This window comes from Neofelis nebulosa, chromosome 5, assembly GCF_028018385.1.
Source record: "Neofelis nebulosa isolate mNeoNeb1 chromosome 5, mNeoNeb1.pri, whole genome shotgun sequence".
In the NCBI taxonomy this organism is placed as follows: domain Eukaryota; kingdom Metazoa; phylum Chordata; class Mammalia; order Carnivora; family Felidae; genus Neofelis; species Neofelis nebulosa.
Window position 1 is genome coordinate 7,130,560 of NC_080786.1, and position 27,528 is coordinate 7,158,087.

General features: G+C 54.7%; 1 protein-coding gene and 1 long non-coding RNA gene across 3 annotated transcripts; one reads left to right on the forward strand and one right to left on the reverse strand.

Moving 5' to 3' along the window:
* Window positions 1-16,206: 16,206 nt before the first annotated feature.
* XIRP1 (xin actin binding repeat containing 1) lies at window positions 16,207-25,417 on the reverse strand. 2 transcript variants are annotated; one of them, XM_058729463.1, is made up of 3 exons: window positions 25,278-25,417; window positions 19,045-22,369; window positions 18,512-18,629 (listed from the first exon to the last, which is right to left on the reverse strand). In XM_058729463.1, exons 2-3 carry the CDS (start codon window positions 22,366-22,368, stop codon window positions 18,621-18,623), a joined length of 3,333 nt encoding a protein of 1,110 aa, XP_058585446.1. In that variant the 5' UTR covers window position 22,369; window positions 25,278-25,417; the 3' UTR covers window positions 18,512-18,620. The 2 variants fall into 2 exon arrangements, with proteins under 2 accessions (XP_058585445.1, XP_058585446.1); XM_058729462.1 differs by having other exon boundaries at window positions 16,207-22,369; window positions 25,278-25,416.
* Window positions 22,734-27,116, forward strand: LOC131511620 (uncharacterized). Its single transcript, XR_009261623.1, has 3 exons — window positions 22,734-23,014; window positions 24,877-25,003; window positions 25,960-27,116. It is a non-coding gene; the product is annotated as an uncharacterized LOC131511620 (long non-coding RNA).
* The last annotated feature ends 412 nt before the right edge of the window (window positions 27,117-27,528 follow it).

The following is a 27,528-nucleotide window of genomic DNA, read 5'->3' on the forward strand; positions in this document are numbered from 1 at the left end:
CTGCTCTTCTCCTCCTTGCTTCATCCTCCTTCCCTCAAAGGAACTCACCCCCCCCCACCCCAGGTCCCCATCCCTCTAACCACCCGAGTCCCCACAACAAGCTAAAGGGGTGGTGGCCCCCAGACCAGCAGCATCAGCATCACCCAAAACTTGTTAGAAATGCAGATTCTTGGGTTCTCCCCAGACCCACTAGGTCAGGAACTATAGCGGTGGGGCCCAGCGACCTGTCTCCCACAAGCCCTCCAGTGGATTCTGATGCACAAAGTGGATTTGGGACCCACTGTGCTAAGGCCTTGGGAAGCAAACCCAGGAAAGGGGACCGTCTTCAAGTAAGGTCTTGAACACTTGTTTGTCCAAACTGGAAGGTTTCTGAATGGAAATCTGCGGATTGAAAACCTGAGCAGTTGAGGGGCACCCGGGTGGCTCAGTCAGTTGGGTTGGTGGGATCGAGCTCCACGCAAGAGCCCGCATGGGATTCTCTCTCTCTCCCTCTCTCTGCCCCTCCCCTGCTCATGCTCTCTCTCCTCAAAATAAATAAATAAATATGAAAAACATTTTGAAAAAAAAAATCTGAGCAGCTGAATTCTGGGGCAAAGGATTTTGACAGATATTACCAAATCACCCTCCCCCAAAGTTGCCCCAATTTCACTCTCAAGGGTATCCAAGTGAGCGTGTTTCCCAACACTCTCTCTGGCGCTGGGTGTGATCAAACTTAGTGATCTCTGCCAATCTGATAGGGAGAACAAAGAAGATGCCTTACTGTTTTAATTAGCATTTCTCTAGTTGTGAGTGAAGTTGAGACTTTCATAAGCCACTTGTGTTTCTCTCCAAGCTGCCGGTTTATATTCATCACGTATTTCGTATACGGTTAAGTCTTTGAGGATTAAGGGGATGAGCCCTTTTGCCTGTCACTCATGATGTACTCATTCCTGCTTTGTTTTCTACCTTGGATTATAGTATGTTTTACCATAGAGAAGTGTAACATTTTTATAAAGTCAAATTTCTTAAGTACTTACATTAGGGATCCTATTGTGTTTCCTGTCCTAATATTATAAATTCACCTGTTCTTTCCTCTAGAGTTTTATGGTCTAGCTTAAAGATATAAATCCTTTATCCATTTGGAATTTATTTATTTTTAAAGATGTTTTAACGTTTATTTATTTTTGAGAGACAGAGACAGTGAGAGACCCTGGAAGGGGCAGAGAGAGAGGGAGACACAGAATCCAAAGCAGGCTCCAGGCTCCGAGCTGTCAGCACAGAGCCCGACCGGGGGGCTTGAACTCACCAACGGTGAGATCACTACCTGAGTCAAAGTCTGACGCTTAACCGACTGAGCCACCCAGGTGCCCCTGTGATTTTCAATCATGCCGTTTATACGTAATTTTACTGGTCAGTTATGGTTTTGTTTGTTTTAAGCAAGGATAGATGTGGAATATCTGTCAAATGTCTTTTTGGCATCTATTGAATTATTATTTAGTTCTCCTGTGATCTATTAATATGGTCTATTTTATTAGAGATTCCCTAATATTATTGAACTATTTGCATTACTAGGATCAACTTACTTGGATATGATGAATGATTCATATGAGATATAGCTGATTTGTATTTGCAAGGATTTTAAGGGTTTTTTGCCTCTCAAATTCAATCATGTTTAATCATTATTCAGATTCCCACATTCCTTCTCACCATTTGTTTTCTTGATAGGTCATGAGCTGATGGAGTCGATTAAAATGTTGTCTTGTGCTTCATTCAGTTTATACCTGCATTATCTGTGTATTGTTATTCTTAACTGTCATATCTTATTCTTGATTTTGACGCTATGCTGTTCGGTACATGGGGAATTCTAAAAACTAGACTCTTAATGTTGGATACTGCTCTCTCTCCTTTTGTCTCATTTAACGTTTTCATTTTTAATTTAACCCTGACTGATGGTCATTGAAGCCTCAGCTCAGTGTTTTCCTGTATAACTTAATTTATATTACATTTTTAAGTTTTCTAAGTTACTTTGGTACAGATGCATCTCTTCTATACAACATACATTGGGAGATTGTTCTATGATTCGATGTGAGAATCTTTTTCCTATTATAAGGATGGGTTTATCCTATTTACATCGGTTGATGTAACTGACATATCAGTCTTAATTCTATCATCTTATCGCTGTTATGTTTTCTATTTTAATGCTTCCTCTGTTTTTTGTTTTACTATGTGTGTTTTTTTGTTTTCTTTGATATGCATGTGTGTGCGCCCATGTGTTTGTATTTTCGTCTGATGATTTGAAAGTTTATAGTCTGTTTCTAATTTGTCTAGTGGTTGCCTTTCTATTGATTTATTTCTCTGCCAAGAGAAGGAAAATCTTCAAATGTAGGGAAAGGGTCATATTCTCAAAGGCTGAGCCTTGGCACCACAGTTCTGTCTTCAAATTCTTGATATCTTATCCTCAACACGAAAAATGGTTGTAGTCTCGCCCTGAAGCCAAAGGTTCAGGGTAATCAAGATACTGAACAGGCGGCTGAGTCGGCTGAGTCGCTGCGTGAGCTAGCCACGGACAGCCAGGAACCGCCCGTGCCACAAAGCGATGCTGTATGTCCCCTCCTATTTCAGCACCTCACGTGGCTGTCTTTCCCCAACAAGCTGGCACACTTTGTCCGACGCTGTCTTTTACTTGCCGCCCATTTCTCTGCGCAGTATTTTAAGAGACACAGTCAGAGAGGCCGTGAATTGAGTGCCTGGACTCTTCCGGCTACTTGTTTTCACACATACCGAGGTCAGGAGCCAGCCTGTTGCCCGACAGCTGGCCTTTGTGAATGCGGTGATCTGTGGCCGGTGATCTGATGCAAGTTGTGTGCGTGTGTGCGTGCGCGCGTGTGCGCGTGCTTTCTTTCAAATCTGTGGATTGATGCCGGTGGATCAGCAGGCCTACCGACAGAGAAAGGCACGCTTGGAGTAGGATGATTTTAGGAAAGCTTGTTTACAAGGACTGTTTACCAACAGGTAGGTGTAGGAGCACCTCAGGGGATGTTGCAATCAGGTGGCAGCAGCTGTTACCGCCCAGGGGCCCGAAGGGAAAGGGGGATGGTCACCGGGAAGGAGAGAACTGAGTAGAGAGAACTGGCCCACCCCCACGCTAAGAGCACATCTATGGCCGGGAGACTCACAGGCAGGCAGGGAACCCGGGGACCCAATGCCTTGATCTCATTCTCTAGCCTCTCCTTTTCCTGCTGGGGAAGCTGAGCCCACCTGGAAACCAGAAGCGCATTCAGCTCACCTGGCGAAGGGATTTTGTGGTAAATCGCGCAAAAAGTCATCAGGTACACGTTTCCCTCACGTGTTTTCTGAAACTGTGTGGAGAGCTCACACCTCAGTGGTACACCCACCGGAAATGCCTTCAATGGCCAGGACTAGAGAATCCAAGCCACAATGGCTTTGAACATAGAGGAGTTTACAAGAAGGCTGGAAGGAGGCAGTCACTGACGTTCAATAAAGTCAGTGCTGATGTCTCTAGAATTCTCTCAGCCTTTACCTTGTGCTGGGTGCTTCGTATGTGCAAGACGCTGCCCCAGCACCAGGCATCCTGACCATGGTTAAGTTGGGAAGCGGGGGCGGCCCCTGGGAGGCTCAGTCGGTTAAACCTGGCACTCTGGATTTCAACTCTGAATCTTGGCTCAGGTCATGATCTCATGAACCCAACCATGAGATTGAGCCCCACATCTGGCTCTGCACGGACAGCACAGAGCCTGCTTGGTATTCTCTTTCTGCCCCTCCCTGCTCATTCTCTCTCTCTCTCTCTCTCTCAAAAATGAATAAATAACATAAAAAAAAAAGTTGGGAAGAGGGAGAAGAGGGATACCAGCACGTATGCCCATTTTATTAAAAAACAAAACAAAACAAAACAAAACAAAACAAAACAAAACAAAACAACCTTGCAGCCCCCAGGGTGGCTCAGTCGGTTAAGCATCCTACTCTTGATTTTGGCTCAGGTCATGATCTCACGGTTCCTGAGACTGAGTCCTGAGTTGGGCTCTGTGTTAACAGCATGGAGCCTGCTTGGAATTCTTTCTCCTTCTCTCTATGCCCCTCCACCCTCAAAACAAACAAACAAACAAACAAAACAAAACTTTCATAGGTGTAGCCTCAGCACACTTTCCATTATATTTCACTGGCCAGGACAGTGTTTCATGGTCCCTTATAGCAGCTGGGGAGACTGGGAAAGTGGGAAATGGGCTGCCCGTGAGTGAGTGAGACTACTTGTAATTAATTGCCGGAGATTGGAGACGTTGGTGCAATGGACCAAAGTCAGGAATCTGCTATCAAGAAAGTAGGGGTGGAATACATTCTGGATCAACAATGAACAAGCCTTACCACAAGTGGTTTCATTCAACAATAAAGCCCATTGTCTGCTAGCACTCACTCAGGACAGAAATTGCTCTCTCACACTATGCGCTATTGATTTCGTGTGACATCCGGAAGTGTTGTTTGATCAAGTAATTTTGCCAAGAGTTTGCTCTGCTTTGCAAGCCGTGGTTCGCATTGTGTGGGTTTTCGCTGCAAATTACACAACTTTAACGGTGCTTCTCTGGTTTTGATCTTTTCTCCGTCCTCGGTGACAAAATGCATAATTGTCACGCACACATGATTATTCTACCCATATTCTGGAAAGACTTGATTGGTTTTCTAACTAGCTTACAGGGCCTGATGTGAAGATGTTGCAAAAGTCTCAGTGGGCCTCAGGCCAGTATTTGACAAAGTTTCATGATAGACGCTGCCTCCGGGACTGGAGGAAATGCATTATCAGCTAACAAAATTCTATTTTCAGATCTCCATTCCCACGTCGGTCTTTCTGATTCCCCCCTTTTTTTTTTTTTTCTACTTGTGTAAAATCATCTCCTTCTACACACTCACCTACCCTGGTATATATGCTCACATTTTATATTGTAGCATGTTGTCACCATTTTCAGTACCACAACTTTGCTTTAATGAACCTCTTTTGAACTACGGATCCATCTTTATGACTGGGGGCCACACTACCCCACGACAGTGACAATAAAATGGAAATAGGAGAGATGGAAACAATAACACGAGAGCAGTTGAAAATATCTTAGCAAGTTGAACTACAGTTAATGGCCCCCTCTCTCTGCCACACACGAGCTGAGCTGAACTGGCCAACTACGTTCTGGAGGCACAAGTGTACCTACAAGACCATGATAATGATCACAAGGTAATGGGTTTCTATGGAAATCGTTACGTACCTTATGAAATGTACATAAACAAAATTGCTTCTGTGTCTGGCAGATCCTGCCATGCCCCGCTTCTGTCCCGATGCTCAACCTGGGGCGTTTCTCCGGCCACAGGACCACGCTCAGCTGGCACACAGGGCAGGCTGGTGGTGCCAGGGAGCCAGTGCCCCAGATGCAGCCCTTAAGCAGAGCGGGCCACGGTGAAGCTCTCTGGGGCGTGTTTTTTTGCACACAACATCCTAGAGGCCCCAGGGGGACTGAGCCACACTTGTCCGCGGGGGCAAACACTCATCAACACACTCCTTGTCGGTTTCCTTCCCCCTCCCCACCTCCCCTTCTCTCCACCTCTCCACTAGGATCACTGGGATCATTCCCAAGTGAAAAACTTCTACTCAAATCTTTGTCTCAGGGTCTGCTTCTGGGGGAAATGGGCCCAAGGCAGTTTTTTTTTTTCCTCTGAAATATCATCCCTGCTGGCCATGAGATTCATGAACCCCACTTTAGGAAAGTCTTCTCCAGACGACTCTGCTGCTTTTACAAGTGACTGAGCTGAGGCACCTGATGAGCCTAGGGTCGGTCATTCTATGGTCACAGGCAGCCCAATTCCCTTTGTTGGAGGCAGTCCCAGTAAGAGGCCCCGATGTCCTTAGGGGTCGTCTTGGAAGGTCTGACCAGAACTCCTGACGCAGACGTGGCACACAGGGACCTCGAGGGATAAGGGAAAGGGCAGCTGAGGGGCTGGCGCTGGCCAGTCTGCACCTCCACGTCCCCTCCCAGCTTGTCGTCTGCCCCCACCGTTGAAATGGAGGTTCGTCTGAGTCTCTCTTTCCTGGGTCTTTCCTGAAAAAGTCCTCCCCAAATATCACACACACACACACACACACACACACACACACTTACTTCTCTTTGGGATCCCAGCTTTGTGGATTTCAAAGACACTTTGAGATGGATTCATGTCCCTAGCACAAGGGAAGAGATTTCTCTCGGCTTTTTTTTTTTTTTCTTAGAGAGGCTTGCAACCTTGTCAACCATTTCCAGAAGAAATTGGATTCTAGCCCAACGTTATAAATAATATGATCATCTATTCCAAATGCCCAACCCTCAGACCTTTTCTTATTTCCATCTGACAGACTGGGACATCTAAGGCCAAGACAGAAATTATATCATGAGCCCATGATCTGACTCCCAGACAGTGATTTGCCAACCCGTCTTCAGAGCAGGCTCGTAAGGGAGTTTGTTTAGGCCATGAACTTACCCTCATGGTCACCCACAACCCCAGGATGAGTAGAAGCTGTTGGGGTCGTGGTCCTGGCCTCCTGGCTGTGCCCTGCCCAGGTCGCTCACCTCGGTTTCTATGGGACCAACAGGGTGTCATCCAGTGAAATACAAATGTCCAGGGCCAGCTCCTGTAAGAAGAAATTCACTTCTATAACATTTACTGAACTCTGCAGCAAACAGGGCCCTAGGTTCACTTGGGGAGCAGTGAGGGAGAGGGATCTTAATGAATCCAAAGGATCCCTGTCCTCCTGCAGACAGCTCATAGGCTAAGAAGTGGGATAATTCACTTACGAGAAACTAAAGTATCCCAAGGGCCACGATAATAACAGTCGTGATGGTTTAAAAACATGCCCATAAATTCTTTCACGCTCTTCTTATCAAAAAGGAGGAATCTCATTCCTCTCCCCTTAAATATGGGCCAGCCTTAGTGACTTGCTTCTCATGAATACAATGTGGAAGAAGTGATCCTGGGTGATTTCCAAGGTTAAGTTAGAATAGAGCTGCTCCCTGGCTGTTTCCTGGGACATTCACCCTCGAAACCCAGCCACCGTCTGGTCCGCGAGGAAGCCTGGATTACCCGCGAGGAAGCCTGGATTACGTGGAGAAGTCATTCATGGGTGTTCTGAGCAAGAGCCACAGCTAAGGGCCCTGGCAGCCAGCTTACATGGCAGGTGTCTGAGTGAACATGGCTTCCGATGATCCCAGCCTTTACGCTTCTCCAGTTAGGGGTGATCTTTACTAACTCCTGGCCATATTACAGATTCATGGGCAAAATAAATGTGTATGAAGCCACTACATTTTGTGGGTGGTTTGTTATGCAGCAATAGAGCACTGGAACTATACTCAAGTGTACTGTGTATTTTACTAGAAGCCAAATATTGCGCTAAACACGTTACAGAACTATAATCGCATTTAATCCTCCAGACGATTCCATTAGGTAGATACCATGGGATCTCCACACTGTGGCAAACTGAAGCTCAGAGTGATTATGTGACTTGTCTGAGTCATAGAGCTGGTAAGTGGCAGAGACGAGACCGGAGGCAGTAGTGTGCTGGTTAATGTTTGACAGTCAGTTGGGGGTGGGGAGGAACCATGATTTGCAGTGTTTGCCAACGTTCATGGTGTAAATTCTCCCACCACGGCTGATTTTTTTTTTTTCTTTTTTTAAATTTTTTAACGTTTATTTATTTTTGAGACAGAGAGAGACAGAGCATGAATGGGGGAGGGTCAGAGAGAGGGAGACAGAGAATCTGAAACAGGCTCCGGGCTCTGAGCTGTCAGCACAGAGCCTGACGCGGGGCTCGAACTCACGGACTGCGAGATCATGACCTGAGCCGAAGTCGGCCACTTTAACCGACTGAGCCACCCAGATGCCCCTCACCACGGCTGATTTCAAGCTACTGGCACTGCGCACGAAGCTGGGAAGAGATGGACACACGCCGGGCAGCAACCTTGATTGGAGGCTGCCGACACCGGGAACCATGTTCTGAGATAACAGAGATTGTAGTGAGCGATGGGCAGGGGAGTCTTCTTGTAGGTAGAGCTGTGGAAAAGTCCATTTGGGCAGTCATGCATGCTGTTTACCAAACCATGTGCCAGGCACTATTCTAGTCACCCCTCCCATAGACACCCCTCCAAGTGCTAGGAGAAGCTTCCTGAAGTTGGCCTGAGGCTCTTCAGGGCTGGTTCCACTGGGACCCTTAACTGGGTCCCTGTCCTCAGGATCTGCGATGGGAATCAGAATCAATGCCCAATCCTGAAGTAATATCCACTCGGAGCTGATCTGAACTGGGGCTGGGGGGGCAGGGGATGCTTCTAATCCCAAGGATTCTGTGCTGTGCCGAGAAGAACTACCTTATCCAAGCCCAGCTTCAGCAGAGGGAGAATGATGAGGCATCACTCAGTTCCAAGATGACAACATCCAAGCTCGTGTGGTTCCTTCCAAGGCAGGGGATTTATTTATTTATTCGTTTATTTTTAACATACAAGATTGAAAATACTTAAAGCATGACATGTACAATTATTAAAAAGACACTAGAACGGGAAGGATTAAGTTCTCCTGAAGTCTTGGATTGTGCAGAGCGGGGTTAGGGCAAGTAACTGAGGGGACGACAGCACAAACAGAACATAGTTCAAACACATTTCCGAGGTCCCTGCTCCCAAAGGTGGTGGCTGGACTGACAGGGAGGGGATCCTTCCAATAACACCCTCCCAGACGCCAGGTCAGTTCTGTTCAAATCCCAAGGCTACCCCAAGACTATCTTCCAGTTTATTGGAAAACTGTGGATCTGCTCTTTCTGTAAAATTATCTCTCTCCTGCCATGAGAGATTCTTTAAAAAAAATAAAATAAAATTGTATTTTCTTCCCTTTGAGAGAAGCCATACATGTACTTTGTTAAAAATATCCAAAATGGAAGAAAATAAAAAGCTGGGCCTCATTGTCTCTGCCTACCTTGGGTCTCTACTAGAGGCAGTATTAACAGGGCTTTTTCTTTTTGTCTTTTTCTAGAAGCAGTCTGTGTACATTACTCATACACACACACACACCCCACACATATATACCCCCTCATTCTACTTGACCCCTGGCGAGCATGTCCCAGCTCCTGGACTCTCTCCCTTCCTCTTTCTGGTGACACACTGGTGTCACTTGGCCAGGAGCATGGCCTTCTTGGTTCCCCTGTCTCAATCAATGTAGCTTTGGAGGGTCCTCTCCTGTTCCAGCAACCTTTGTCCCTAAGCAGCCCCTTCTCCAGCCACGGCCTTGCCCAGCGGTGCTCACCACGGATCCCAGGGCCCGGTTCTGTGCTTCCCGTTTGCTGCCCCAGACCCTCTCTCCACCCTTCTCCTCCCAGCTCTGCGCCCGGGGAATGAACTGTCTGGCTTTCCATGGGGTTTGACCACTGGCCAACACAGACATGAGTTCAGAGGGAGGAGAGTGAGGTCAGGATGTATCTTTTCCGTGTAGCGTTGCCAGGGACTACCTACGCTCCTCCGCCGAAGTTCTCCACTCCTGGCAGGGTGCAGCCTCCAAACGAGTATCCCCAAAATAAATCCCCTTCCTTGGAGGAAATCACATACGTCTGGATACTGTCCCCTCCATTGAACTCTGTCTCCAGGTACCGGCAACCCTCCCCATTTCTCCCTCATACCTACGGATGGTCAAGTCCCCACTGTACCCGTCCAGGGGTCGTACTCTGTCCTGGTGGTTTCCCCACACTCTGCTACCCTCCTGTAAAGGGCCCTTTTGTTAAACCCTCCTCAAATCTCTCCCTCCAAGTGCTCCAGCTGTCTCCCTCTGGAAACATCTCTGCTACAGATTCCAAGTAACTTCTGGGAGTTCTATCATCCCTGAACTCCTGACCCACACAAGCAGCTCAGGCTATTGATCCCTCCCGGGCTCACCGAAAGCCTGGCTCCTCCCAGGCTCCCCCGCCCTGGTAAACGGGAACTTCAAGCTTGTAGGTTGCGGGTACGCCTGACTCTCCCAGGCGCGTCTGGTCTCTCAGCAAGCGGTGCAGCCAAAGCCGCCTTCAGAATTTATCTCTGCGAGCAAGTCCGCAGGACAAGTAAATCCCTACGTGTGCCATTCTTACGTTAAAGGTTGCTCCCTTTAAAATTCTGCTCATTGGAGACCCATTTGACAAGAAATTTCACATATTGAAAAAAAACAAAAATTAAAAAAAATAAATAAAGTTCGGCTCATCTGGTCGAGTTGCTCCCCCCAACCGGGAAGGCCCAGCCGGTGCCCGTGCGCCCCGCCCCCCACCTACACCGACCCCCCTCCCCCCGCCCCCTCCCCCAACAGCGGGTATCGCTCCTGTTCCCCCACCCGCTCTGATCTCAGGCAGTATCAGCCTTTCTGCTCTTGCTTGCCACCCCGGGATACTGCTGTCTCGCCGGCATTCCTACGCCCGTGGGAGCAGCGAAGCACTCTTTCCCGGGGCACCTCCCCGGGGGTCGGCTGCAGGCCGGCGTGGGACCCGCCGAGCCAGGCGCCCCGCCCACGGCGCCCCCGGCTCCGCTCGCTCCCGGGTTTTCTGCGCTTCCTTCCCGCCCCAGCCCCCAAGCTTCTGATTCCTGGAACCGGGCTCGGTGACCTCACGCCTGTGACTTCACATCCGGGACCTTCTGGGAATTCTCCGCAGCCCTTTTTCGTACGAAATCTAACGGGGGAGGCGCGAGGGCGGGAGGAAGGGGGCGCGACGGAAGGAGGAGCGCCGAGCTTTTGGGGAAGAAGAGAGGGAACCGCGGAGGCAGCTTCCTTCTTCCGATCAGGGACGGGCGGGGCTGCCAGGGGCGTGTGGCCGAGTCCCCGCCCCCGTCCCCGCGGCCGGCAGCCCGGCACCCGCGCGCGCCCTCCCCCGGACGCGGACCCCAGCCCCGATCGCCACTCCCGGGGGCTCCCAGTCTGAGCCTCTGAGTCAGGTCCGCTACAGGCCGGGAGCAGGTACCAAGGAGGAGAGGACGGGGGTGCGGTGGCGATTGACTTGCAGGTGCTAACGGAAGACAGATGCACTAAACCAAAAGGCTACACTCGGGTTTTCCAAGCTACAAACTGCATAAGGTTGAGAGGTCACAGAGGGACACTCTTGATGGCTTTTCCTTCCTTGAAGAGGTGGCCTCAGAGCTGAGTCTTCCTCCATAAAATAAGTATTTAAAAATAGATTTTACAACCGTGGTGGTATAAAGACGAATCCGGTGATGTTAAGTATTGAGATCATTTCTTCCACCTAAAAAATTCCTTTTTACCCTGGGGCGCCTCAGTGGCTCAGTCGGTTAAGCATCCGACTTGGGCTCAGGTCATATGTCACCGTTTGTGGGTTCAAGCCAACCGCCACCCCCCCCCCCCATCGGGCTCTGTGCTGACAGCTCAGAGCCTGGACCCTGCTACGGATTCTGTGTCTCCCTCTCTCTCTGCCCCTAACCCACTCGCATTCTGTCTCTCTCAAAAACAAACACACATTAGAAAATAAAATAAAAATAAACAAAAGAGAACAAAAAAACGGTCCTTTGTTTCCCATCTGATTTTAGAAGTGAAAACATTTTCACGGGTCCCTAAAAGTTATTGTGGGCCCCAGACCCCCTGCCTGCTGTGTGCACTGGGTAAGCTGCCTCTGGCCAAACCAGGGCTGTGTGACACAGCCTGGATAGAGTATCAGTGGGGGAGCGGATGGAGAAAGGATATAAACACAGGTAGCAGCTGTACAGGAAGAGCCTCGAATGACCTTAAGGAATGTGAATTTTGTGGGAGATCTGGTGAGGAGTCCACGGCAGGGCTGGACTCGAGGACTCGGGTTTGGAGGTGGCAGTGGAGTTGGGTAGGACACCGGGCTGGCTATTCCCGCAGTAGGACATCCCAGTCTTAGCCACAGTGGAGATGGCAGGGAGGGAGAAGAGAGATTTGGGAAGCCAGCAGATTGATGTTTGGGGGTGGGGCAGGGAGAAGCCTGGGCTGATTCTCATGTAAAAGAAGAAAACAAAGATGAGAAACTGTTCGTGCCTCAGGACTGCAGGAAGATCAGAAGGAAAGACCTTCACCACTAACAAAGCAGGGAGAATGTGCATACCATTAGAGGCTAGTGGGTGGCTTCAGTGTCACCTCTGGCCCAGATCTCTGCCATCGCTCCTAGGAGGCATTCCAGCCCCCTCTCTGTTGCCCCAGGCACCTCTCCAAAGCTCTATTTCCATTGGGTCACTTTCCTGCTCCCTGTGGCCCAGAGGACAAAACTGCAGTCCTCACCTGGGCATTTCCAGAGTTTACAATGAGAAAAATCAGATTGAGGTTTCAACACCTTCTCCAGGAGAACGTTTCTAGAACTTCATGCGGCTTCCTCAATCTCCAATAACCAACCCCCCCGCCCCCCGCCCCCCCCCCCCCACACACAAAGAAACAAACAAACTGTACTTGACTCCCATCTTCCAGTGCAAACTGCTGTGGGCTTCCTCCACAGCAGACCAGGCCAAAATGAAGGGCTGGGTCAGGAAATACACTTTCAGGAAGAAGATCTGGGCTCCAATGACTCCTTGAAAGATAAACCTTCATTTAATTCACTCTGGAACATGGATCAGGGAGCTACAAAGTGCTTTTGTACAATTCTGGCAGGCACAGGGGTTGCAACAATAAATGAGAAGTGGTTTGTCATGGAGATGATATTCCAGTGGGGGAAAACTCCATGTGGAAATAGCACCTTCCAAAAATGGCCACAAGTTCTTCTAGAACTTTGCCTCTTCCTCATTAAAAGGCGGTATCTAATACCCCTTGCATTCAGTCTAAGCAGACTTGTGACTCATTTGTAACCAACAAAATGTAGCAGAGTTGATTTCGTGTGATTTCCAAAGCTGGGTCACACAAGGTGATGCAGCTTCTGCCTTGTTAAGTTGGGAAGCATGCCTCTGGAGCCTTGAGGTGAAATGTAGAAAGTCCAATTACCCCGAGACTCCCATGCCAGGAGGAAGCCCAGGCCACACGGAGAGGCCGTGCAAATGTGTTCCGGCTGACATCCCAGCCGATGGCCAGCGTCAACGGCCAGACACGAGTGGATGAGTTTTCAGATGTTTCCAGGCACTCGCTATTAAATTACCCCAGCCTTCGAGTCTTCTCAACTGAGGCCCCATACGTCACGGTACAGAGACAAGCCATCCGCACTGTGTTCTGTCCGATTCATGAGTATTACAAAATGGTTGTTTAAACCACTAAGGTTGAGGTGACTTGCTATGCAGGAATAGTATTGAGAACACTGACAATAAGCAAATACGTGAGCAAGATAATTTCACATCGACAGGTCTTCATGCAAACATAAAATAGCACGGTAACTTTTTGGAAGGCCTCTTTAGATGGCGGGGCAGGGGCAATGGGCAGGAGAGGGATAGATCAAGAAGGCCTTTCTGGAGAAACATCTGAATGCGATCTGAGTGAGAAGGAGCCCAGCCACTAAAGACCTGAAAGAGGAGCCTTCAAGGGCAGAGGGTGCAGCAAGTGCAAAGGCCCTGAGGCAGGAATCAGTTTTGTAAGGATTCTGTGAAGGTCAAGAAGGCCCTGTAACTAGGGAGCTGTGGGTAAGGAGGAGAGTGGGGGTAAAGGAGTTGGGACAGGAAGACAGAGAGGCAGTCATTTTGGTCCTAAAGGCAGAGAAGACTTAGATTTAAGACTGAATGAGCTGGGAAGCCACTGGAGGGTATTTACAGGAAAGCGACTCTATCTGGTAAACTCTCAAGAGTTTTGGCTGCCGGGTGGATGACAGATTGTTAGGACAGACAGGGGGAAGCAAGGAGGACCACCTGGCGGACTACGGCAGTGGCTCGGGAAAGGGGGGAATGAGGTGGCCCAAGGCAGGGTGCTGGCAGCAGGGCAGTGACGAGAAGGGAGGAGGCGCCATGCCCCGCAGGTCGGCCCCGGGTGGGGCCGCGACTTGGGTGAGGACCGGAACCCGCACCCGCCAGGAATCCCGGAGGGAGGCTCCGAGCGAGGGCCGGCCGGGACGGCGCGTCCTGGCGTCCAGCGTCTGCCGCGAGGAGCCGGCCTCTGGCTGCGCGCCTGCCCGGCGTTTCCGGGCAACGGCGGCGGCCGCCGGAACGTCCCGAACCCGGCGGCCCGGGTGACGTCATCATCACCTTGGCGACGGCGGGTGGGAAGACGCCCCGCCCCCCAGCCTGCCCCGCCCCGCTCCGGGGGCGAGCTCTGGGTTGCGCGCGTTCGGCCTCCGGTCCCGCCCCATCTCTAGCCCCGCCCACTCCGGCCAGGAGGAGAGGCGGAGCCTCGGGCTCGGCGGCAGGTGGCGGCAGGTGTGGCGGCAGGTGTGCCGGGCTCCGGGCGGGCGAGGCCTCGCCGAGAGGCCGCTACTCTCCTAGGTGCCCGCTGCCGCAGGCGTGCTCACCGCCCACCCGCCCGTCCCCTTAGGCTGCCACCTCCAGTCGTTGGGCCCGGCTCCAAAGTCATTAAGGTTATCTCCGCAGAGATGCTTGCCCTTGACCACCCAAGCTAAAGTAACAGCCATTCCTCTTCTCGTGGACTGACCTTGTTTTTATTTCCTTCACAATATCTGACATTATCTTCTTCTGATATTATCTCCTTCTAATATATTGTCTTCCCTCTTTAAGCCCAAGTTCCATGAAGTCAGGGATAAATTCTGCCTTGTTCATCTCTATTCTCAGCATCCTCAATGGAACCTGGCACGAAGTAGGGGCTCGATAAATGTTAGCTGGGCGAATCACTGACTTCACTTCATCATTTCATTCATCTTTGCTTCACTTGTTTGACATCTACAGCGTGCCTTCTATGCACTTTTGATAAGCAGCAGTGATACTGAGATGAACAAGACAGCCCTCCACCTGGAGCTGAGAAAGATACATTGAAACTAATGGTTACCAATAACACTACAAATGGACATCTTTGAGTTCCAAGATGCTAGGCATAGCTCCAAGCCCTGTACACATAATAATTTGCTTCATCTTCACAAGACGAGGTACCGTAATCACACCCACTTTTCAGATGAGAACAATGAGAACGGTCCTGCTGTAAGCTGCTGTCATCAAGTGAGATTGCACAGAGGGCAGAGGAGAGGGACATGTGGCCAGGAACCCAGAGGGATGTAGATTTTAGTCCCAAGTGGGTAGATCTGCTATCTTAATTGCTCCCACACACCGCTGTCTTCCACGGGACCGGCCCTTTCCGGTTCAGAGCTCTGGAGCTGTGGCAGGTGTAGAGGGCTGAATCCAGGGCTGGCGGGAGGCTAGAAGCCTACCTGCTCAACTGAAGCAACGTGTGGACAAGTTCCCACATAACCTTGTGGGGGGCAGGATGTAGGGGGAGGCGGGTGGATGGAGGGGTATCCAGGAAATTCAGGAACTAAACTTATCCCCATCTCTGGATTTTTGTGTGTGCTCTTCCCTCTGCCTAGCGTGCACCGCCCCTGGATTTTCACATATGTGGCTCTTTGTTATTTAGATCCCAGGTGAGTTTTTCCCCCTTAGAGAGGTTTACCTCGGCCACGTCCTCTAAGGCAATCACCTGTTATTGTCACATCACCATATTTTAAGACTCCTCCCCTAGAGTGGGAGAGCGGCCTAGTCAGGTGCATTGCCCTTACTCCTGATCTGGTTTTTCCTGTCTATTCATGGTCTCTCTGTCTCCTCATTCTACAGGGTCAGTTCCCTGCGAGCATGACCCCATAAGACCTCACCTGAGTGCAACAGGCGCTCGGTACTTTTTGAAAGAGTGCCAAGGGCCCTGCACTAAGTCATTCTGGTTTTCCAGGCCAATCTCCAGGCACTCCCCTTCCCAGGAGCCCCTGCTCTGCACACAGCACCTGGTCTGAGCAGGGGAGAGGGCCCAGCCATCTTGGCCGCTGGAGTTCTCCTGCGGTGAGACCCTCCCTCCTTCCCAGGCCTGACCGGGCTGCTTTACCACCCTGGAGCAGGATTCTGGTCAGATTCCACTCGAGGATGATGTCCGAGAAAGACCAGAGGTAGAGGGGAAGCAGGGTATGTATGGGCTGGGGAAGGGGGGAGGGGAGCAAGTGTGCGGGGCCTCTGTTTCCCAGCCAAGATGGTGGAAGAAGGGGTGGCTTTTCAGAGCCTTCCAACCCTGCTGTTGCCAGGAAAATGGGGCATGCGGAGGTCGTGGCTGTTTTCCCCCCACGGCGGGAACCCAGACTCTGGGGCAGACGCGCAAACCGTCAGATGGATGCACGCAGGCGACAGAATAAAACTTGCGTTTATTCCGACTGTATCGTTTCCGTCTGGGGTACAGAGTGAAGGGTGGTGGGGGCAGAGAGGCAGTACATTTGGTTTTACGGACACGGCTGATTGCTGAGCCTCTTGTGTGTGATCTTTGGGCTGCCGGGATGAGCCGCTGAATGAGGGAGATAGTGACGAGAGGGCTGCAACAGGGCCCTTCTGGAGCCCTCAGGCCAGTCCTGAACAGCAACTGGTCCTGTTGCCCAGCTGGCCCTGTCTTCGCCAAGAATCAAGGAGCAGAGGGCTGAGAACATTTTGGCTCATAATAAAAGAAAGAACGGCCGAGGGGGGAGGATCACTCAGGGGCTCCGCGTCAGGCCTGCAGACTCATGCGGACGGACGGGCCTGTGGGAGAAGCAGGTGCGCCTGTCCATGTTCCGTCCTCCAGAAGCAGCGACCGGCCCCCGTGCCATTCCCATGTCCGTGCCACTTGGCGGGCCTCTTCCCAACCTTTCTTCCCTTTGCAAGAATTGGGCCTGCTGATGGAGCGGAGGAAACGGAAACCTCCCACAGGTCTCCGAAGATGCCCTTTCTTCTCCGTCCTGCCTCAGGTGTGCAAGGAGGTCGGCACCCGCCTCGGTCCTGGGGCCCCGGAGGGAAGCCCCCCAGTGCGGGTCGGAGGCTATGGTAGAGGCTCAGGGGCTCACTGGGCTTCGGGCTGGGAGTGGCCGCAGGGAGCACGCACCCTGCCAGCCTCTGCCAGGCCCCCGCTGAGCCTGGCTGGGCTGTGCAGAAACTGCCTGAGCAAGGGGGAAGCGTGGAGCTCGAGGTGGGGTCCTGGGGCCCTGGGCAGCTCTGCCTCCTCCGTGACCCTGGTGGAGGGCTGGAGGGCTGGGTTCCTGCACTGGTCCACCCCTTTGTACTGCTGGGTAGCCGTTCTTGTGGCTCCATAGCACTGGGGGCCGCCCGGTCCAGTCTGCAGCTCCAGAATGCTTCTCTGCCCAGCGGGCAGGGGGCTTCCTAAGGAGGCAGGGGCGGGCTCCGGCTGCCCAGAGCACGGGGTGACCTCCTTCTTTCCAGCCTTGTCTTGGAAACCCTTCTGGTGGAGCTGGGCCTGGCCCACATCCTGTGCCAGGTGAGTGGCCCTGGGGCTGGGAGCCTCTGGAAGCTTCCTTGTGGCTGACTCAGTGGAGATGAAGGTCGGGGAGCAAGATGAATCTCGGCTGGAAGGGAAGACCCCAGGGAGGCCCGAGTCTTCTCTCAATGTCTCTGGCCTCCTGGTGGAAGGAACCATTGGGGCTGATTGACCCCCGGCCTCTGCGTGATTTCTGACCTTGGCCTGACTCTGGACCTCAGAGTCCAGAGCATCTGGGTTTGGGCATGCATCCTGGGTTTGGTTCTTGACTGCAGTCTGCCCTCTGACCTCCCGGCCTGAGCAGTTAGGTCCGGCTTTCCTCCTGTCCGTGTTACCGATCTTGCGGGCACCGTGGTCCTCCAGGGGTGCTTGCGACTGGCCCTTGGTGTTTGTCTCAGGCTGGAGGCCAGACATGGAGCTCAAGGCCTTGTGTATAGCCTCCTCAATGTCCAGCAGCCTGGCCAGGGTCTGTTCCCTCAGCCGGGCCACCTCTGTGCCGACCTTTGTCAGTTCCCCAAAGGCCTGCACCACTGAGGCCTCAGGCTTTTGGGGGGCAGCACGAGCCTGAGGAGCCACTCCCAGCTGGGGCACGGTTTCAAAGAGCCTCCTCAGCGCCCGCACGTCCACACTGCTCGCCGCCTCCTTCTCCAGGGCTTGCACCTGGCTCAGGAGACCCTGGAGCTCTTGCTGGCTTCCCTGCAGAAGCCCCGCGTTCTCAGAGGCCCCTTGCTGGGAATCTGCCTTGGGCCTCTCTCCTGCGGGGCTGGGACCCTGCAGCGGTGAGGTGGGGTGACCGTGGAGAGCTGAGAGCTTGCGGGGCTCAGCGCTCTGGGCGTTGCTGCCTGCAGCCTGGCTCTTGGTGGATCTGGAAGCCGTGGCGCCGGGGCCATGTTGGGGGCTGGGCCGGCTCTGTTCTCTGGAGCCTCCAGCCGGACGCGTGCATCCCTGGCTGGCGGTGGTGGGGACGTGGGCTGGCCCGCCGATGGCTGCATCTCTCTCACCTGGCTTGTAGTCTCCTTGCCTGGCTTCTCTGCAGGAGCTGGGAGACAGAGCTGAGGGCTTGGGCAGCCACTGGGGAGGGGGGATCTGGCTTAGGTGTGCGGGTTTGGGAGGCAGCTCAGGTTTCTTCCTCGGGGGCATTTTGGGCTCCGGGTTTGGGGTCTTTGTCTGTGCGTCCCCATGGCTTCTCTGGCTGGCAGGGCTGCTGTGGGAGTGGAGAAGGGGGGCCCGCAGGGCCTCGGAGTCCTGCTGGATACAGTCCTCATCTCGGCGGGCTTGGGCTGCGAAGTCGGGTCCTGTCACAGCAGCTGAGAGAAGAGGAGGAGGAGGAACAGAGGCATTATGGGAGTGCAGGCTGGCACCTGCAGGCCGAGGCCCAGAGGCCAGAGTGTGGTGGGCTGAAGAGGCAACCTTTGCAGCTTGGAGGCCTCCTGGGCCGACTCTTGCCATTGCCTTCTCTGGAGATCCCCAGGCCGTCTGTGTGCAGCCCCCAGGCTCCTCCCACCCAGGCCCCCGACTCTGCCTTGGCCCTTCCTGGAGTGGGCTTGGAGCCTGGGCCGAGGGGGCAGCGTCCCCGCCCCTCTGTGGGAGCTCTCTTTCGGAAGGCTGGACACCCCTTGATGGGTCAAAGGTCCTCACGGGGTGAGCAGTGTAGACGCCATCCTGAATAGTCACCCACCCCCCCGGCAGCCCTCCGGACAGTGCTTCCTGTTCCCCACTGACCTTTCTGGGGGCTGCTGGGATCCTGGGGTCACCTCCAGCCTTAGGCCCACCGTTGCTCTGGGCAGCCACGGTGGCCGTAGCCGATGCCTGCCGCCGACCATCCTGACAGGGTGCGGAGGTGGCTCCAGGGGTGGAGGCTTCCTTGTGCTTGCTCAGAACGTGCTGGTGCAGGCTTTGGGCCTCGGCGGTGGCCACCCGCAGATTTTGCATGGCGGCCCGGAGGTCTGGGGCCCCAGGCCCCAGAGGCCTAGCTGTGGTTGCTTCCGACTCTCCCACAGCTGCTATCCCTTTGTGTCCAGTGTGGCTGTCTTCCCGCTTCCCTTCCCCAGCCAGAGGGACTGCCTTCCCCGGGCCTCTCAGATGCCCCATCGTCATGCTGGGGTCCAGAGGGGGCACATGGATGATGTTCTCAGCTGGGGGCAGCTTCTGGGCCCCCTCGCTGGGGGGCACGGAACCTGGATCAGCTGGTGGTTCCCACCGCAGACTGTGCAGGCCGCTTAGGTCTCCTTTGTCGATGCAGCTGGCCAGCAGCTGCACGCTGCCCCTCTCAGGGGCCCTGCCGGTCAGCCGGGGCTGCAGGGAGTAGGCGGTCAGCGAGACCAGCCCCTGCTCAGTCTCCTGCATCACCAGCCCGGTCCTCGAGACTGAGGCCCCCAGGCCACAAGCCAGCAGCTGTTGGAACTCGGGATCCACGTCTTCAACATCCCCGCTGCCGCCCGGAGCTGGCAGCCTCAGTGGCTTCAGATGGAGCCGGCCCGCCGGGTCCTCCTGAACGAGCAGCCCCTGCTGGTCCACATCTGGCCGGCGCAGCACCTGGCGAACAATCCTGGGAAGCTCGCCAGACACCAGCTCCTCCTTCCGTACGTGGGGTGCCCCCTGCCCTGGGCCTGGGAGCACGTACCTGGCCAGGCAGAGCTCCCCTGGCCCCCGGGCCTCCATGAGGATGCCTCCATGGTGCAGGATGCCAGGCACAGTGTGCAAAGCCTTTAGGGTGCCCTCAGCCGCAGTCTCCTGCCTCTCCAGCGCCTTGTTGCCTGAGGGGCCCGTGGGCTGCTCTTCCTGGAGGTTGCCCCCTCGGACACTCTCGGCCGCCAGGGAGCCCATGGGACAGTTCTCAAAGAGCCAGGTGAACTTGTGCACAGAGCCCACAGGGATGGGCTCGGGGAGTACTCTGGGCCCCTGGTCTTCCCCCTTGCCTGCCTCCAGGGCCTGGAAGACCTCCTTCTGCCGAGACACTTGCCCCGAAGGGATCTCCACGCGGCTGCAGTAGCGCACAGGCCCTCTTCCACAGGGACGGCCCGAGGCCTGCAGAGGCTCCGTTTCAAAGACATGCCCGTCTGTCTGTCCGGCCCCAGCCTGCATCTGGCTGACCTGCAGGTGCCGCTCCCTGGAGCCTTCTGGCCTGTCCAGGGGTTGGGGTGCGAACATCCAGGTGCAGGACCGAGCCTCGGCCTCCGTTGTGGGGTCTGTGACCTCTGACCCCTGCTTCTCTGCCAACTCACTCATCGGGCAGGTCTCAAACAACCACCGGATGGTCCGCACATCACCTTTTGGGAGTGCCTCAGGCTGGGGACCTGCCTGACCCTTTCCTTCTTCTTCCTGGCGTTCTTCCCGTTCCCGCTGGTGGATGACCTCCAGGGGCTGGGTCTCAAAGAGCCACCGGGCCGTGCCTACATCTCCGGCCACCACTTCCTGCCGGGTGATACCCCGCACCACGTCCACGGTACTGGGGCTTCTGCCTAGCTGGTCCAGGGGCTGTGTCTCAAACATCCACCTGTAGCCCTGCACGTCGCCTCCAACTATCTGCTCTCTGCTGACAGAGGTCAGGGCATGGAGGTGGCCTTTGCCATCCTGCATGGCATACACCGGGGACCCTATGTCCTGGGACTGCCCAGCAGAATCCATTCCTTCGGCTCTGCTCACATTCCCATGGGCCGAAGGCTCACCTTGCCCAATGCTGTCCAGGGGAAGGGTCTCAAAAAGGTTCTTGAAGGCCTTCACGTCCCCCTTTACCCCATCCCTCTGGGGAGCACTCTGAGAGAGGGACAGAGCCGAGGAGCCATCACTGCATAGATGCTCAGACGTGAGCCCCTCCTGCTCCCGGGGACCCACTCGCTGCAGGTGACCCACTTGGACCTTGTCTCTAGGAGTGTCCAGGGGCTTCATCTCAAATAGCCACAGGGTAGAGCGGACATCGCCAGGGACTACTTCCTCTTTGGGTGGGGGCCGTGCCCCAGACTCCTCGTCCCCCTTGAGAGTGTCTAATGCTCGGGTCTCAAACAAATGCTTCTGTTGCTGGACGTCTGGACCAGGAGGCATAAGGTCTGGGGATGGCTGGAAGTCTTTCTCGTCCACCAAGATCTCCCGAATGGCGTCCAGGGGTTGTGTCTCAAAGATCCAGCGGGTTGCGCTGACGTCAGGCCGGGCCCCCTCCTCTAGGGAGATCCCCCGGATTACCCGCACCTGGCTGGGGTCCCTGTTGATGGCGTCCAGAGGCTGCGTTTCGAAGAGCCAGCGGGCAGACCTCACCGCGTTGCTTTGGATCTCCTCCCGGCACGCAGCCTTGACCTCGTGGATGGCACCCTCTGCGTCCTGGATGGCACACAGTGGCTCTGTCTGGAACAGCTTCACTGTCTTTTTCACATCGCCCTTCAGCTCCTGGATCTCTGAGCGCAGCTCCAGGGGGCTCTGCTCCTGGATGGAGGGGCGGGAGCCCAGGCGGTCCAGCGGCCGCGTCTCAAAGAGCATCCTGGTACCCTGGACATCCCCGCTGGCTTCGGGCTCCCTCACCGGGGCCTCCAGCGCCTCGGCCTGGCCGGTCAGCTCATCCAGCGGCTTTGTCTCAAACAGCCGGCGGGCCGCACGAACGTCCCCTCCGGATGGCGGGGGTCCTGCAGGCTCCTGGTCTGTGCTGTTGGCAAAGGAGCCTTCCTCAAATTTGCGGGAGGTACCCTGGACGTCCCCGCCCGACACGGGCTCCCTGGCAGGCGGCCTCTCACGGTCCCCAATGGCGTCCAGCCGCCAGTTCTCAAAGATCCAGCGCATACACTGGACATCACCCTCGGTGGGCTCCTCAGAGTCCAGGACCTCGGCCAGGTCCTCAGCCACAGCCTCGGCCAGATTCTTGCGGAGCTCAGGGTGGATGTGCCTGTACAGGCGGCGGAGCTCGCTGGCTTGCCTCTGCTGGTGGAACTTGGAGAAGGACTCCTTGGGGGGCGGTGGCGGCAGATCCTCCAGGCCTGGGGGTGCGGGGAGGGGCAGGTCTTCTGCAGCTGCCATCGGAGTGGCCGGCGTGGGGGCTGCCTGCGTCTGGGCTTTGACCATCCTTCGGAGGAGAAGGGGCAGAGATGAGGAAAGGGCCGGGAGCTGGGAGAAGTCACAGTGGGCGGGGCCAAGGGGCAGAGCAGTCCTGCGTTGACCTGTGTTTAGGGACCCCCCCCTCCTCTCCAGACCTCACCGGGGTATCGCCCCACCCCCTGCACGGCTGGCGTGTGACAAGGCATGAACTTCGGGCAAAGCTTCTGCTTTCCCAGAATTACCCGGGTTGCTAGGAAGCAGGCGGGGCCCTAGTGGCCATGAAACTCTGTCCTGTAGTCCTGTAAGGGATGCAAACTGGACACGCCCCCTCCTCGCCTTCCTTTACCCTAGTCCGTTTTTCCCGCGCGAGCGGCCAGGTGAATCCGTCATGACCTACAGGGTCCCAGTCCGGGAGAGGCAGGCAGGTCCCTAAACTGGGGACTCCTTCCCAGGGAGAAGAAATTCCCTTTCGCAACACCAGAGGGCGCAGTCGCCACTCTCACGGGAGCCCTGCCCAGCTCTAACCTCTTGGCTCTCCATTCACTCTCGGCCCTTCCAGGCCCCACCTGGGGCCTGGGGCCTGTGCTACAGCAGAAGCGGCCGGGGGGCTCCGTGAGGCGCAGGTGTTCACCAGATACCTCACGGTTCCGCAGGGCCAGATCCTGAATCCCAGGTAAGGGCTTTCTGTGCCATACCCCGAGACTCAGAAGGTCTGAGCTTAGGGGGACCTCAATCTCGAGGGTCTTCTAGCCCAGCCACTCACAATTAAAGACGAGGAAACTGAGGCATAGAGACAGTCAGAGCTTTGCTAATGAGTTCGGTGCTCCTAGACCCTTTTGGGGGCCTAGCTCCCAAGAAATAGGAGGGGAGGGGGCGCGAAGCTGTCTTCCTGGCTGTGGTCCCTCTGTTCCCCCACAGGCACCCCTAGGAGAGCATGGGGGTGACACCCACAGGGAGGGAGGGCAGCGGACTGAGGGCTTACTGCAGAGACAGCCTGCCCTTGCTCACACAGACTCTTGCCCAGCTGCACACAGCCGGCCCCAAACTCCTGTACTTCTCTTTCTCCCCCTTTCACATCAGTCAGCTTCCCCCAAGGCACTGCTTCCCCCTAGCGCCCCCCCCCCCCACCTCCCCACGGCCTCCCACCCCTCCAGCCCTTCTCTGGTCTCTGTCCTCTGTGTGTCTTATCTGTCTTGTGACAGGTGTACTGACAGACCTCAGAGGCCAGTAGGGAAAGAATGAGAAGCACGTCCCCCCTCCCGCTGCCCCTGACCCACTGCTCAGCTCCACACTCGTGCTAAATATAGCGGAGGTCCTGGCCTCGGCATGGCCCTGGGCTCTGGCGGGAGGCTCAGCCTCGCCACTGGGCCCCTGGGCTCCGTCACCCACCTCATTTTCTCTGCCCGGGGCTCCCTGATCCTGCCCCCTCCTCCTGAGCGGATATCAGGCCCCTGGCCTGCAGGACGACCAGGGCTGGGGCCTGGGGGTGGGGGGAGGGGCAAGGACACAGGCAGCGGGTGGGGGGCAGGACATCCTCTTCGTGGCTGCCTTCGTGGTGGCCTGAGACCCGCCTGTCACCCTCCTCCTGAGGTAGCCATCCGGCATGCCCACCAGACATCAGAGCCCCGAGGAGGGAAACGTCGAACAAAACCTGTAGCCGGAGTCTCAGGGCACGCTCCGGGTGGTTCCTTTTGTTTCTGAGTTCTGACGGGAAAAAAGGCCACCCATGCCTCCCTGTCCTGTCACTACCAGTGCGGCCTGAGCAGATGGCACGTATAGGTCACCAATTCCGCCCCACTGCCGACCCCAGGAATCTGCAGAATCTCCGCTATGGTTACAAATTGTTAGAATCATCAGTCCAGGGATGTCAGAACTAAGGACACTCAGAGGTCAAGGAACCTAACACCCTCATTGTTTAGGTGGAGAAACTGAGGCCCGAAGACAGGAAGGAGCTGTTCCAAGGGGCTCCATAGGGCAAGATCTGAAGCAGGTTTTCTGACCCCTGGCCCTTTCACCCCTGCCCCTGCCTGGACTGAAACTCCTGGGGCTTAAGTTTCTAAAGGGCAGGGACAGGCGTGGGGTGTGGATGGAATCAGAACCGGACTATCAGACTTAGGGTCAGAACTGAACCCCAGAGCCTGGCCTCCTAGGGCTGGGCCAGCCTCTCAGGGTGACCCCACCTTTTCTCCCAGGTCTGCTTGTCCTTGACTCAGCCGCCTCCACAGGCCTCAACATCTGGGAAGACTCAGATTTGGTCTCCCCACCTTGTGTCCCCAGATCTGTCCCAAGGGCTTTCCTATTGGGCAAGACCATGGCCTGGGGCAAAGTCGGCCTCCCACCCCAGAGTTTAGGCCATGATATGTGGGGAGCTGGGCTCAAGCCAGCCCTGGGAAGATATTCTGGTGCCAGATACGCCAAGACTTTCGTCCACGACAGCTGGGCATGGGGTTTGTCATCACTAGGCGGAATTGGGCCTACTTCCTACCCTCCAGCCCCCATGTCCTCTCATCTCTCTTGGGTGCCTCCTTCCTCCAGACTTTGGGCCTGCCTGGGGCTCCCCTGAGAGGAAACCCTGAAGCCTGAGGAGCTCCATACCTGTGTTTTAAAAATCACAACTCCAGGCCACCTCCTCCTGAAAGCCTTTCTGGATTATGCCAGACTGGTAAGAACCTGTCTCTTCTGTGGGACTCAGGCCTGTGGCAGCCACTCTGAGACGGGCCATGGGGCTCATGCTAATTCTCCTTTAATTTCCTCATGGAATCTTTTGGAATCTTTATATCAGGACCCCCTATCTCCCCCCCCCCCCCCACAATTCACCTACGACCTCCTTCCTCTGCCCAGAGCTACCCCTGATATACACTACCCTGAGAGCCATCCCAGAGGGGATCCCAGCCCAGAGAGCCAGCCTGCCATGGAAAGACAGGGAAAAGACTCACCTGAAGATCCCACTTGGCTGAGGGGGTGCTTGGGGGTCTGTCTTTCCCGTCCGGCTTCTTGTTCACGGCCTGTCCTGTTCTGCTGGCCTCGTTCGATGCCGTCTCACTGCCCTGGCTCGGGTCTCTGTCCTCTGCCAGCCCTAGCCGCTGCCTTTATCTTGCTGGCGATGGGGTGGGCCAGGTGGGGGCGGGGGCGGGGGGGGGGGGAGGCTAAGTTCAGAGTATGAAGTGGCTTAGTTATTTTTAGGGCTTGTGGAAGTTCCCCTTCCATCCCAGGGAATCAGTTACATGTCCTTTCTGCTGGGAGGGGAAGAAGAGTAGGGACAGCTTCATTCATTCAAATTGCATCTGAAGACTGGGGTCAGTGACTCAGCTCTGGGGTGGGGTGCAGGTGTCCCAGACTATTTTGAGGGAATGAATAAAGAGGGGCATCTGACACCTGGATGGCCCCTAATCCCATGTGCTGCCCCCCCACCCCTGCTCCACACTGGCCTCTGACCATTGCTGATGTGTGTGTGTCCACTGTGCAGGGGACTGGAGGCCTCCTGCGGGCAGGCCTGTGCCCTCTCCTCCTCTGCTCCTGGCCTGGACACTTCTAGGGGTCAGCCCAGCTCTCCTTCTCCCCCATTCCCTCAGTGCCAAGGATCTCCTCTCTCTTCTCCTTCCTCTTCCTGCCCCATAGCACCCGTCTACACAGTCCGGAGTGCAGTTGGATTGGGGGAAAGACATCTGAATTTCCAGGCTTCGACTCTTCCCTGGGTCCCTGAATTATCAAAGAATTCCGCGGGATGGTTCTGTGGTTTTCATAGCAGATTATCTGGGTCCTTGTTTACTTTTGGGCTCTTCCCTCTGACTCAGGGCCCAGACTTTCTGGGAAGGGAGGGGAAAGGGAGGGGTAGCACGCGGCGAGCTGACTGTGGGGTTATTTCTGACCCTGGAGTCATCAGCTTCCCAGTCACAGACAGACTGGAGCGGGGTGAGGGGGTGGGGTGGGGGTGGGGGGTGTCATGCCTCCCTCTTCTTGGCCTCCCAGAACCCAAGGTGCTTAGCAGGCTCCGGAGATCCTGACATTTAGACCAGGAAGGTGAGGGGTGTCAGGGGGACCATCCAGAGCACACATGAAGGAAGCCTTTTGCCCAGGCTCTGGGTCTAAGGCCGTGCAGGTGCATTCTGTTACCTGGCAGAAAAGGTCTTCCTTCTGACATCCTGGATGCCCCCTGGTGCCAGGGAGCGATCCAGGCACTGCTCACTTTTTCCACTGAGTCAGCGTGAGTCATGCTGCACTAACCTGGGGGCAGAGAGAGGGGCATCTGGGGACCCCTTCTCTCACATCCACTCCCTCTTTTGGCTTCCCCTGTCCTTTTCTACCCCTCTGCCTGCTCCCCAGGCTTTTCCTGACCCTCTGGTTTGTTCTTATCAAATACACCGTGCTTTTCAATGTAGTCACCACTAGCCATGGGGGATTCTTACTTATGTTTAAATGGAGTGAAATGAAGTAAAATTAAACCTCCAGTTACTCCATCACGCGAGCCACATTTTGAGTGCTCCATAGAAACATACTGGACACATCCTTGTGGAAAGTTCTTTTGCACTGCTACTGACACTGAAAATCTCAACAGGGCGTGTTTCCCTCTTTGCCTTGGCTGTTAGGAAGCTCCGAGCTACATCCATAGTCTAGCAAGGAGACTTTGTGTGCTGCGTCCTGTGTAATGAGGGTCTGTCTCTGAGAGGTTCCCAGAATAAAGGACTTTCAGTTTTATTTTATTTACTTTTTTAAAAAATGTTTATTTTTGAGAGAGAGAGAGAGAGAGAGAGTGTGCACACAAGGGGGGAAGGGCAGAGAGAGGGGGGACAGAGGATCTGAAGCAGGCTCTGTGCTGACAGCAGACAGCCCGATGCAGGGCTCAACCTCACGAACCACAAGATCATGACCTGAGTTGAAGGCAGACGCTTAACCGACTGAGCCACCCAGGCACCCCAAGAACTTTCAGTTTTAAAGCTGGGAGGCTCCAAGAACACCGTCACAAGCTGGTCACCCTATGTGTAATGATCCCACTGAGCCACATCATCAGGTGTCGATTACAAGGCCATCAAGGCACGATTTATCAGAGCATCTTTGGTGGCCACACTGCGCGGCTTCCTCCAACCATCCTGGGAATGAGGCTGGAAATAAATAAATACACGGAGGTTGAATGTCTGTGCTGATTAACTGATCTTCGTCACAAGGGGGAGGGGCCTCGCGGGGAGGGTG

Bases quoted from the DNA above. Each gene is read 5' to 3' on its own strand.
- XIRP1 (XM_058729462.1), bottom strand. From the start codon at position 22,368: ATGGTCAAAGCCCAGACGCAGGCAGCCCCCACGCCGGCCACTCCGATG.